This window comes from Paralichthys olivaceus, chromosome 10 (genome assembly GCF_024713975.1).
Source record: "Paralichthys olivaceus isolate ysfri-2021 chromosome 10, ASM2471397v2, whole genome shotgun sequence".
Classification (NCBI taxonomy): Eukaryota; Metazoa; Chordata; class Actinopteri; order Pleuronectiformes; family Paralichthyidae; genus Paralichthys; species Paralichthys olivaceus.
Genome location: NC_091102.1, coordinates 5,661,195 through 5,674,925, shown reverse-complemented (window position 1 = coordinate 5,674,925; position 13,731 = coordinate 5,661,195). Strand labels below are relative to the sequence as shown.

General features: G+C 41.1%; 1 protein-coding gene across 8 annotated transcripts in view; it reads right to left on the bottom strand.

Moving 5' to 3' along the window:
• Window positions 1-13,731, bottom strand: part of nalcn (sodium leak channel, non-selective) — a 54,823-nt gene that overhangs the window by 26,173 nt on the left and 14,919 nt on the right. For all 8 annotated transcript variants that reach the window (XM_020100762.2, XM_069533176.1, XM_069533177.1 and 5 more), the window contains 3 exons: window positions 6,321-6,452; window positions 4,570-4,737; window positions 1,291-1,482 (listed from right to left, as the gene is read on the bottom strand). In XM_020100762.2, the coding sequence (XP_019956321.1) occupies window positions 1,291-1,482; window positions 4,570-4,737; window positions 6,321-6,452 (492 nt within the window). The remainder of the gene's footprint in view (window positions 1-1,290; window positions 1,483-4,569; window positions 4,738-6,320; window positions 6,453-13,731) is intronic.

The window sequence follows — 13,731 nt, the reverse complement described above, 5'->3', positions numbered from 1 at the left end:
AGACAGGTGATGCACGGTACCCTCTTCTGACCGTCTTGCTCTATAGCTTGCAACTGTGAGACACAAACCAGGAGGAGCAAGAGAGTAGACAGCCCTCTTTTTCTATTCTGCTCCTCCGCCCGCTCCTCTACTCGATAGAGGTCATATGAAGGTGTAGTGAGCAGCCAGCTGCAACACGGTGGCCCCCGGAGTCAAGTGGCAGTCCTGGACATCCTCCTTAGAATCTCATCTCCAGACAGCAGTGCCCCCCCCCCCCTCTCCCAGCCCCTCCTAAGTCCCAGTCACCACAGATAAAGATAAACCCAGCAACAGGTCTGCCCACAGGGGAGACCGCCAAACATCATTAACCGTGATGTGGGAGTGTCTGTGTGCGTACGTGAGATTGTGTGTGGGGCACAAGCATTATGGGAAGAGAGAGAGCGTAACACAGCATACAAGTGGCATCTGTTTATGAGCAACCCTTCATGTCCCGCTGTGCCTCAGATCAGTAAAATGTTGGAAGGGTATGAAAAAAGAAGACGAGGAGGGAAAGATGTGGCTAATGAGAGAGAAAGGAGCTCATGAGCACTTAGAAATCAAAAGGGGTTCCACATCTGCCGACCCATCATGCAACCCATCATCAACATCTGGAGACCTCCCCATTGGTTTTCTGGGGTGTCCCTCTGGAGTCGCTCGTATGGATTTTGAAAATTTTATTCGGTGCATCTTATAAACTACCTACACCTAGCTACTGGAATTACATTTTATGGTTCCCTGAGAACAAAGCATTTAAACATTGAGGCAGTGTTTGTTTGGATTAATCCATTTTAAAATGAACTGTACTGCATCAGGGGTAAGAGATCAATCCTAACTAAATGAAGTAAGATTAAAAACACTAGAAGGGCTGTAAGGAATATGTTGATATCTGATCAGCCAGAAGTCACTCACAAAAAAAGACCAATCACATATGAGGGGTGCATGCAGGAGATGTCTGGGTCAGATGTGTTCAGAACAACAGAAAAATTCCCAGAATATTATTCTACTCTCACCTGGGCTCACTCTGACATTTTACATGGGGAATGGCAGGACATAATCTTTGCATTAGATAGATTTTTGCATTAGATATAACTTAAGAGGATTCTTTGCAAGATGTTTACCTAAAAAACACGCACAAAAAAATACTAAATAAACTAATATATAAGCTTTGATAATACCAAGAGACATTTTGGTAAATAGACCACTTTCATTTTTCTGAGTGAGAGTATTGATATTGCTCTCTTGGTGTCGGGATGAGTGTGAGAGGTTCCTCACCCTGGGGAACGTGGTGAAACGGTCCAGCTCCTCCACGAAGCAGAACATCTGCAGGCTGATGGCCGACATGACGATGAGAAGGCTGGCTGTGAACACCACCAGGCTGCCTAGTTTTTTACCTGGACCAAAGATCTTATACACAAAGTCCTCCAGCGCCGGGGAAATCTTTATCAAACGCACCACACGTAGCACCTGAGGGAGAAGAAAACACTGTAAAGTTGCTGTTTGTGTGAACATACGTTTCCCATTTTGGGCTTTAGAACAGTAGAGTCCACACCAAAGGAAGCAAGAGGCGAAACATTTTAAAGTAAATATCAGAGGCAAACATAGCTGCACATTGATGACATATTGATTTTAAAGGAGAGATCATTGATCATGACCTAGTGATACTGTGCTCTATCAACAGGCTTAGTCCCTAAATTGCTTGTGGTGACAACTGTCCCCAAAAGGCAATGCATCTTGGTCAGGCTTTGATCGGGGATCAGTGAGTGGTTAATGATCGAGCATCACACTGTGACGCCTAAAGGTTTTTCTTTAGAATCCATCTCAAATCCAAATGAATGGCTGTCCCTGGTCTCCCAATACACAGTGAAGAAAAAAAAAGACTACACAGGTTACTGGGCTAAGAGGGAAGCTACAATAAACAAATACAGTAATAACATTCACAGCATGATGGCAGATGGGATGGGAACACACTACCTTCTACTCCTGACAGACCATCATGACCACTATCCATTTTAGAACATACACTCATGAGGCAAAGAGTTCACAGAGGACACAAGGACATAATAGAAAAACGGATTATTTGCTTATCTTTCTTTTTGTCACAATCCTATAGGCCTTTACACAACAGGGTTATATTTCTTATCAAAACTATTCTTACTGGCAGCAATTCAAAGTTTCTCAGTATGATGTTTGAATGGATTTGCAGTGGCTCATTCCACAGAAAAAAAAGATGAATTCAGTATCATCCAGTGATGGTGATCTTGTCCTCACTTGACAAAAGATGAAAGAAATTTCCATTATAAAAGAAGGAGAAAGAAAAAGAAAGACCGACTGCCTCATACAAGAAGAGGAGGCTTCACCATGGCCCCGGTTCCAGACATACTCTAGGATGTCAGTGAGACAGTTTGAGGTCATGCTGTGGATGCTAGAGCCACATCTGGGGAGATAGAGGGTCATACTGGGATCCTATTGATGCTGAACAGCTTCTGGCAGTTGTATGAAACTGAAATAATTACATAGAAAGAAATACTGACATAGTTGCATATACCATATTATTAATGCTGGTATGACTGCACTAAATCCCAGAGATTTAATCCCAACCACCATGGTCATTGATACCTTGATACTTGATCTGATATTGATTCTTTTTTCTTTTTTTTACCTTAAAACGACACTACTCCATGCTACTATATTAAATGGAAAGATAACATTGGGATAATCCTTTTCAAATAGGCTCAGGGGCCAAGAGGAAGCACAATAAACAGAGTGTTGTTGCATGGATGAATCAAAACCTTGTTTTGTTCACAAAGAATATTGTGTGTTTGCTATTAATGATAAACCATTAAAAAAAGCTTGGTTTTCTAGCTGTGATGCAAGTGTTTGCTTTCGGGTCCAAGCTCTTACAAAGCTTTGCAATAAAATTGCATGTCAAACTGATGCTGTCACAAACCCATATTGACCAGATACCGATAACCAGAATCAGATCGGTGCATCCCCTCCAGAAATATTGAATAATTATTCAATTTACAGGCTCTCTGAATGAATAAATTGACTGAACTGTTAAGTCATGCTGCTACTGAAGTCATTGCAATTCTGAACACACAGAGAGAGAAGTGTCAAGGTGGGTTCCATTGGCTGATTAAAAATCACTCTGCCGAGTGCATGAGTGTGTCAAAGCTGTAGGGCTCTAAGTAGGGCTCTAATGCATGTGACATTTTGTCGAATCCGAAACACAATTGGTGAAGCTAACCTTTAGCTGTGGTTGGATATAACTAAATAAAAAAACAGAGACAATCAATGATTGCTTAGCCTCGTCTCTTCCCCTATGGCGAGGACACAATTCTGATTCCAGTGCTGAGCCTTAAGGTTAATCATTTGTGACTAAATGTCACCAGTTTAAAATACATCCAAAAAATACCAGCAAGGAGAATGAGTGATGAATACAATCAGATGATATGGAGATAAACATCTAATAGCCAATCTGAGTATATTCGTATTTGCTGACATGTAAAAAAGTTGTTTGGATAAAACCAAAGAAGGTCATCATGTCATTGAGAATTTTCTTATCCATTTTTCATTTTGATTCATCACAATGCACTTACTTTACCAATTTGTATAAAAATGAAGGTGAACAGCAAAACATGTTTGTGTCTGGATACGACTATATTGATACAAGGAGCATTAAGTAAGATTGAACTTGCAGATATGACATGTAGACAACAGCCATGACATGTAACCTATTAGAACATATTTACAATTTAAATTACAATTGCATTATTGGTCAAATTAAAAAGAAGAGAAAGTCTGTGTGTTTGTATGTTTACATGTGTTTGAGCATAAGCTTTGCACATGTGTGGACAACAGCTGTTGATATAGTCAGAGAGGACAAAGGCAGCTTGTGTGGACAAGGCTCATTAAAGATCCATCAAGATGTCCTTTCCTTTCAACTGTCTACAGAGATCGTCATCAGATACATTTTAAAACACACAAGAAGGTTAGAGGGTTCAATGTGGGACATGGTGCCATACTTACAAGGCATGGTTCCCCACATGGGTCAACGGGTAATTGATTGACTTAAACTGTCAGATTTTATACTACACACATGCAAACTTTTAGGCAACAACATAATTTCCTGACAGATTTAATGTTATCCACCACTACATCTCTGGTGATGTCAAAGGAATCACATCCACCCAGAGAACGATCAGGGTTTTCCCAGCTCTCTGCATCACACACAGTGAATGAGGGCTGCACATTCCGCCTCAGATATCGGATCAATATCACTAAAATCAAACCACCACCCTCCAACTCTTTTCACTGAGTTATCTGAACGTCTGTTTTTGTGGTGACAGTGGAGTACAAGCATTTGGAATAAACAGATGGTTGGTTTTTATTCCAGACGAGTGATGTGATTGATTTGTGCTCTTTAATGCATGGTCACGGGGAATAAATGTCACAAAATGAGTCACAGCTTCTGTTCTTCAAGTGTGGGTGAGTCTTATGTATATTTATGCAATTAGGCAAGCGCTTAAAAATGTGTATGTGTATAAATACCTGAAAGTAGGTAAACTGTGAGTGGTAGAGGTCAGGGTAGATGTGCAGCGTGGTGCCCACCACCAGCAGAGATTCAAATTTGTGCAGAGAGGAGCTGATGTAGCCAGTAAAGCCCAGACACCATATCTTCAAAAGAGCCTCAAGGTCAAATAAGACAGTGAAAGCAACCTAGAGTGGAAGGAAGAAAATAGAAATCAGCATTTAGTTCCTGTCAACACAAATGTCTCAGAACAGAAAGGTATACTACTCTATGGACACAGGTAATCTGTTCCTTTAGGATTATTCATTTGAAGTGAGCGATGTTTATTATGTTTATATTTTTGATTTGACTGACATAGGTCAACAGTTGGTCATCAATACTCTGCTTACAGACGTGAGCAAGTTAAAAACATTAAATGTGCCATAGTGGTTTGATATTGTGGTATCCACCATTGCATTCAGTATAGACAAAGATATTAAAAGAGTAAGATGAACGTGCTCAGTGAGCTCATAGGATCTTGTGCCAAACAACAGGGACTGAACATCAGGAAACCGCTTATCCATCAATTCCAGTCATTTTGTTTTAGACTGCATATAGAGATGGACGACGTGATTGCTCCTCAAATATGAAGCCAAAGCATCTCGATCTCCACGTGGTGGCTGACTGCTGTGTAGGTCATAAATCCCACCTCCTCCATGTTAATGGATGGGACATGGACCAAATATCAAATTATTTCCCAAAGATGATATCTTTCATTTTGGTAGTTCTTGTCGCACTCATATTTCAAGTGTTCTCATTTTGTCAATGAGTTGGTTTTATTTACTAAATTGTTGCTGTAAAAATGTAATGAAACATCATAAATGATAGCTGAGACAGACTTGTGATCGGTTGAGTGCATGTATCTTTACACAGTACCTCACTAGCGCTCCATCACGATCATTACTTTGTAGAATCTGGCTTCAAGGCTATGGTGGCGCTCGTATAAATTTGAGTTCATTTCTGAATTGTGGGAGGAAGCAGAGCTGCGTTGTCCATATATTAAGTTTATGGTTTTAAATCAGTCTCTGGCTATAGTTGTAGCCCAATTTATCTAAGCTCAATCGTAAATCACTGGAGGATGCACCACGGTCTTCAGCAGACAGGAGGGAGAGAAGAAAATTGGCACCTCAACACTTAAATGTATATTTCTCCATTTAACTCCCAACCCAATGCCTCCATTTCCTATTTTCCCTTCACAGCCCTCACACAGATTGGAACAAATCTGCAGATCGATGGCTGTATGATACCAGTGGTGGCAGTGAGGGAGCCTAATAGCGTCTATGGGTTTTCCCCTTTCTTATCTCCTCCGTTCAGCTGTATGAGAGCGAGAGGTATGAAGGTGATGGGGAAGGTGGGTACACTGGGTTTAGGTTAAAATGATAAAACAAACACAACAATTTAATACAGTGAGTCAGTGAACGCAAATAAAACACATCCATCTCGAACCGACTAAACAACAATTCATACACAGATGTATGGATTATAAATTGTATACAACCCAAAATCCTGTTGCATCATGCCTCATGTGAGTGGACGGGGCGGTTTAATTCAGATTATGCAGGATTAAATTTCAATAACACAACATAATATTAACAGAGGACATTCCCCGCAAGGACCACGACTTTAGAGAAGAACTCAAATTAAATAATTTGACAAAAAATATGCTTTGGGTGGATATTTTGATTTGTAAGAAAAAACAGGAAATGAAATAGAGAAACAAAAGATTTCTCACCTCAGCCAGGTAAAACTCGTCGTAATGCCTGCGGTGGTTTTCGCCTTTGTAATAGTTGCTAGCAGCAACGATGACATCGACAGCGACCATGCTCAAGATGAACATGTGGAACACGGAGGACCGCATCAGTTGCTGTGGAAACAGAGCAACATATAATCGTGATCAATGTAGATTAAACAAACCTTGCGATGAGGAAGTGCATAACCCGAGAAAAGGTTATTTTTGTCTGTTTCCTACTGAATTTGAATAAATTCATGTTTGGATAAGAGCAAATGATGATAATAAATTACAGAGTAATTTGAATAATCATTTCCAGTCAAATCGAAGGTTATGAATCGTAGGCAAGAGGTACAGTATATTGTACCATGGAGCGGAAATAACTAAAATAATCTAAAGGCATATTTACATTGTGTTTGAGTCAAGATCCATAACCTTTAATCGATTTCAGAGGGCTGCACCTTTGTGTTTTACTGGTTATTACCTCCACCAGGGAGGTTTTGTTTTCGCCAGCGGTTGGAATTTCTGGATGGATTATTACCACCAAACGATTTTGTGTGGCTCAGGAAAGAATCCTTTAGATTTTGGTGTTGATCCAGATGAGGGTCTTTGATTCCTCAGAGAATAATTCATGGATATTAATGAAAACAATCAGATAAGTTCCGGGGAACAATTTTTGAGTGTGTGCAATCCGGTCCAGATCCAAATCAAAATTCAGACGTAATAAATTAAATGGTGGGCCTTGGCAAAGGTATGCGTGTCTGAGTGCCCTTTCATTGCATTACAATCTGTAGTGATACATGGTTTTAAAAGGATCACGATACGAGCTGAAAAAAAGACAGAAGAAATATACATGACAGGTGTGGTAAACTATTTCTTTTTGAGCTTGCCAACTATAGACTGTGTTCTATATTAAAAAGTGGTAAGAGGCAGAGAGGGCCAGTAGCTAAACTGAAGTAAAGTCAAAGCAATCAGGAGCCTTTTCTTTGGCTGCTGGGAGAATTATCAACCCAGACAGCAGAATCAGCTTGTATTCAGGCAGCTGGAAACAAGAGGGGAAAGAAGGGGATAGATGTATGTTTGTTATTTCCTGTGGGAACAGCAGTGCCATTGAACACAGACAACAACATGACATGACGGGAACAATCATGGCATTAAAGAAAGTGAAGAAAAAAACATGCACTAGTCATTTAGAGAAACACCATAAATTGGTTTTCCTTTGGAGACAATATGACAGATGTGATTACAGCCTTGAAGTGCATGTATGTGGAAGAACGAGCAGCTTGTGAGTGGGTAGAGCCGCTCACCCTAAAAAAAGACTTGCATGTGAGATTGGCAAAAGGAAGAAAAATTGAAAAATGAGAGGAAGACTCTAAGCCTGATGAAGAGTCTTTTGCAGCATTGCTGAAAAGATAGAATTCACCTCGGTAAAACTGGACTGGTGCCATCCACCCTCCTACACAAAAACCCACTTACTGTACAGAAGGTCTGATTCTTGTATACTAGTACCTACTAGATTTAGAGCCACTATCCTCACTGACAAAGCATGAAAGCAATGAACACTGCTGAATGTCATTGAAAAGAGGTCAGGGTGGATGCTTTGGTCAACAAAGGGTGCAACTTTGACATCGGAGCACACTGCTGGCATCCCATCTCCTGCCTGTCACTGTTGGTTTTCTTTTTTTTTTTTTACACACATCACAATCTCTCTCAAAACTTGACCGAGTAGTTTTAGTTGCTTGGGTAAAAGTTAACTGTAGAGGTGAAATGCTGGGCCGTAGCAGAGGTATACGCTCTACTGAGTGGCATTCTAGCTTATATTATGTTATACCAAACAACCACAGTAAAACCACAGGATCTGACTGGTCTGTGCTAAAATATTTATGTTTGTACTTAGGTCATAATTGTATTACTTCCTGATGGTCGAAGTACAATTTTATCCCATTAGCTAATCAGTTGAAGAAGGGTAAAATATTTAACCATGGCCAAAAACATGTTGATGATTTAAAAGGAAATCTGACTGAAAATAGCACTAACACATAGTATGTCACTGCGGGTTGTACTCAACATCAGCAAAAACAAGATTTTCAGCTGGAATTAAGCAGCTCTTAGCTAAGCTAAGCTAATGCAATACTGTAAGAATTGACAGCTATATAGACAGATGTGAAAGCTGCCTGAGCACCACAGGGTATCCAAATCTTTGGGAAAAAAAAATCGAATTTACTTCTGTAGAACGAGGAAAACAACCCTTATAAAAAGTACTCGAGGGAAGTCTTTTATCGTTAGGTCTTTAGTATTTCCACTGGTCACTCAAAGGTCAGATATCACAAACCATAGTTCACTGTCTCCCTCCAGCTCAGCTGAAGAGGGCACTGATAAAAACTGAAAAAAGCAACAAGCCCACTCCTCAGTTGCCATGGGAACCAAGGTCGAGGTCCAGACCAAGAACAATATGATGACGGAGCCCCCGGCAGAAGGAGAAGACAGTCACACCACTGGGCCCATCAAGAGATAAACAAGGATGCAAGCATTACCTATAATGTACATGACGTAGGTTCATGTCAAGGGGCTATAGCCAGTACAGGTTGAACTGATTTTGGCATGTAGTAGGTGTCATGTATAGGACAACCTTGAGAATTATGTGTCATTACACTTTTAACCTGTTAACCTCTAGGACTAACTTCTAACCAAAATGTCTGAATTTCCATGAAACTATTTTACTCTAAAAACTCTGCTTCAATGTTCAAAAAACCTTTCTTCTTCTTTTTTACTATTTTATGCTGTTTTTGTCACATTGTCTTATTATCGCAACAATATGTCGCAAATGTAAATTTATGCCATTTGTTTGAGCCTAAACAATAGATCAGACCAGCAGAACGTCTAGCCTTGGGTTGTTTTTTTTTTTACAGAACATACACATATGCCCGTTCTTCGCACACAGTGGTTAGACACCCTGACTGAGATAGGACGTGACAAAGCAGTTTGACATTTCCAGCAACCAGACGCTCTCCCCCATGGGTGTTTTGGCTGAACAGAGTTGTGTGTGTGTGTCTAAGAGTGTGAAGGAGGGAGTGTGAGAGACAGAGGCCGACTGACAGGGAACAGAAAGTAGATGCTTGGGCATATGAAACACTTGATTTTCTCAAGGTCCTGACTTTGCCCATATTCTCTGTCAGCTGTTAGGAATCAAACGGGCTAGAAAGCTGGAGAGCGAACTGAAGCACATTCATAACCCATATGGAGACACAGTTGGCTCACCCAGCTCTGCCAGTAACCTTTAAATCTTCACTTCACATTCACCTTTTTTCCCCCCAAATGAATTAAGATGTTGTGCATTCACCAGATAAAATGCTCCACATCGTTCCCAGGTCAAAGTGGCCTAGTTTGTCCAATGCAGCTGATGGCTCTGCTTCTCTACACGGGGCTTCAAGATGTCAGAATCAATCTAACTGCATCAATTGCAGGATTGACACGATGGCTCTCCCCCTGCTGTTTGATGTTTCTTAGCTCGTATGTCTCTGAAATCCTTTCCCACTTGCTTGATGGATGCTATTTATTTGTGTTGCCTCTGGCTGGGTCTTTGAAACACCAGGTGCTCACTGTGTACACACACACACACACACACACATTGAAGTTGTTCAGGCAGAAGCCACACATTAAGTTGTGGCATTTGTATTTATTGAAGGAGCACTGACATCATCTATCTGTCTGATAAAAACATACTAGAAGTACTGCCCTCTGGTTGTATCCTCTACCAATCAATGCATCTTGAATGTACTTGATTCTTTTTATTTTTTTTATCCGACTCATAACCAAAATCTTGTTTTGTAAGGACACAGTGGACTTGAGCTTTGATTTTCAACCACCAAATCATTTCATCCTTGAGTCAAAGGGACCATTTGTACCAAATTTTAAAAGATTCCCTGAAGGTGTTCCTAATATATCGTGTTCACATGGCAAGATCAAGAACACAGCAACATAGACTTTCAATCACCAAAATATTTTCAGTGAGTCCAACCGAACATTTTGTAGCAAATTTGAATAAATTCCTTAAAGGCATTCTTGAGATATCATGGTCGCAAAAATGGGACGGACATTCAACCCAATAACATAACGCCTCTAGCCACAGGCTTTTGCTGGTGGGGAGGTATAAAAATATTACAGTCTAAAACATGAAACAGAACATCCTGCAAAATACAACATTACATATTTTTTGAGTGCACATAATGGAAGTTATGTATCCATACAGTGTTGTCATTATAAGTAAAACAGAGGACACTGGGTGTACTTTCTTAAAAAAAGACGAAAAACCACATGAAGAGCACAAAGAAATAATCACTTATTTCTCTTTCATCTTCTGGCCTCTTGTCTGGGGACATGGGGTTCTTTATCACCAAATGTGTGCCCAGTCAATTTAAGCAGTGACACAAAGTCTTGCTGTCAGTCTGTCGGGTCAGTGTGACACAAACTACATTCAAGAGGTGAGACGAGCTTTCAGCTGTGCCCATAAAAGATGGCCCCAACACGATCCACCGTGAATCGACTGATCATCTGGTGGGTGGGATTATGCATCATCTATTTCCAGTGGCTGCAACTGTAACACGACGATGACAGATAGGCAGACCGACAGACAAATGACCGCTTCCTCGTGCTCCGTCTGTTCACTCGGGCTGCCAAGGAGGACAAATGCTGCTTCCACCCATACATGAGAGGCGCGTAGCACATGTGCACATAGCTGGCAGGATATAACAGCATTCACACAGGAATTGTCACCAACAGGCTTGGCCGCGTTCTGGCACGAGCTCCGGCGACAGTTTCCTCTTGTGCTGTTTACTGAGATTAAGAAGAAACTGAGTGGGATTACAGGCTGCTTCACTTGACTTCATCTCCTCAGTCTCTGCACTGGCATTTGCTGCACAACGAAACAAATGATGATATACAGAATTCTAACAAGGCTCGAAGTGTGGATACAATAAAGCTCTGGGCTGAGGGAGTGGGTGTGTAAAAGCTCGCAGGGTTGAGGATCTAAAGTGGGAGCCCCTTCACTTATTACGGTCCTGACTAGAGCAGGCTGACTCATGTCTCTGGCTGGGAAACAGGTCTTAATAAAATATGATGGTGTGCCTGTCTGCACCCTCCTACTCTTAATAATATCTGCTGTGCTTTCCCACCCCTGCATCCATTTCCTGTCTGGCTCTTCTTTCTAGATTTTTGGTGTATTTCATTTCACCATATATCACTATAAGAAGAACCACCTGATTGCTATCTAGAACGAGTAAACAATCAGATGCAGTCCAATGTTGATCTCACAGGGCCGGTTGCATCTTTTCCCACTCTCCTCCTGCAGCGTATTTTATTTATATCTAACCTGCGATGTCCCAATGTATCTTCCTCTTTTCCTGTCGGCATATATAATAATGTTCTCACTTCTTTTCCTCTCTAACCAATTTCCCTTTTCTCTGTGCCCTCATTCTCCTCCCACTCAGAAACAAACTGACCTTAACCTTTACACACTGTGTGTATGTTTGTGTGTGTGAGCTTAAATGGATACGAGAGGTGTCACCAGGACGATCCAGAGGGCAAAAGTTCGGTGGCAGGAGGGGGAAAAGGAATCTTCCAGAGGATCAATAACCTCTGGCTTGGAAGGGAGAGTTCAAAAAGGTGTTCAATTCATTGGACCTAGTACCCCCCAGTGAGCTACTGGGTTATCCATCGATCTGTATTTAGCTGTGTGACCAGAGGACTGAGACAGGGGGACTGCTCATTGCCAAAGGCGCGATTCAAAATGAATCACATGATCCTCCTGGATCACTAGAGGTATGTGGCATTTATCACCGCTTTCCTACCCTTTCATTTTTATTTTTATTATTCTTAAATGGAAATCCCCATCCTTGATTTTATGTGAGTCACAGAGTATGTGACTGTCTTGTAGCATTTTATATACAATTTTTGTATCTAGTGGGATGCACCTCTGTATAGCGTCATCTTCTAATTTTGCTTATAGCGTCAAAGCTCCAATCTGCAGTATAATTATGGCATTGTGGAGCACCAGGGGCTAATTACAAGATCAGGTCTGTGGGGAAAGGCACAGGATGCTTCATTAACCTCCACTGCTAGCACAAGAACAAAACTGAGAGACGCAGGTGAGCACTAAAGAATAAAAATAATGCCTGTACTTTGAACAGATACCGAGCAATCGACGGGATACAAATACTGTGTAGTGGGATGAATGAGACATTAACAAAATGTTGACGTTAATGGCATTGGAAGTTGATCCCTAAATAGAGACTCTCAGCCTGGATTTAAATTATTTATAAGATCACAAAGTTTATGAGCATAAAAATATATAATCCATGCTGAAGTACACAGAAATGCATGCAACGTGATTTAATAGCATGCTGTAGTTATAAGAAAAAAGGAACCTTGGCTTTAAAAGGTATAGTTTGGTAATTTGGGAAATGCGCTTAATCATGCCATTAATAGATGAGAAGTTTTTTGGTTTGTAGCTTCCCTCTCTGGCTCCAAAGAGAGCAGGTGGTTAATCAATTATGTGTTATCTCCAACTGCTGCAGCCCGTTGGGCCCAGACAGACCCACCCACGCTCAAATGGACACACGTCAACACGGGCAGATCGACGGGCTGACAATGGGACACAAAGGCCTGACCAGACGCGTATAGGTGGTATAAAAGACAGGCCGACAGGTATCTGTGAACTACCGGCAGGAAACACGCGGGCCGCCTGTCTGTAGATAGCGCCCACCTGCCAGCCCTGAAACATTTTAATCACTTGACGGCCAATTACTCTGGAGCCAGGCAGAGCAGAACAGAAACTCACACTTCACTTCCCAAGCACTCGCAGATGGCCCTGCAGGCTGGAGCTGGACTGCCTGTCTTCACTTTACCTGTCTACTCAGCTAGCACTGCTCCATCCTGATACGGGTGAAAAAGCAATGAAATAAGGTGTTTGCCGAGGCTGAACAGAAAGGAAGCAGGGGTTATCCATCACTAATCGAAAATGATACAGCCATGATATGACATGTCCTATCACACCATCTATGACAACATCACAGAACAGAAATAGGTGAAATAATATGTCACACACAGGTATGCCCTCATCTCCACATTGTCTATCACTATGTTATTCTAGATAGTTACAAAAAACAAACATACATTGAGAAAATTAGGAAATAAAGCACCATCTGCAGCATAAACATTTTTAAAAGTTAATCAAATAGAGGGAACCATGCTTCCTATTCATATTTCTCTTCAAACTGATTATGAGTAAGTTATGTCCTCAAGAAAATCAAATATCAACAAGTACTATAAAGTGACTTCAACTATCCCATGTTAAATGCTGGAGATCATGTCAAACAATCAATCCAATCATGTTGAAAGGATAGAGGATATTGATCTT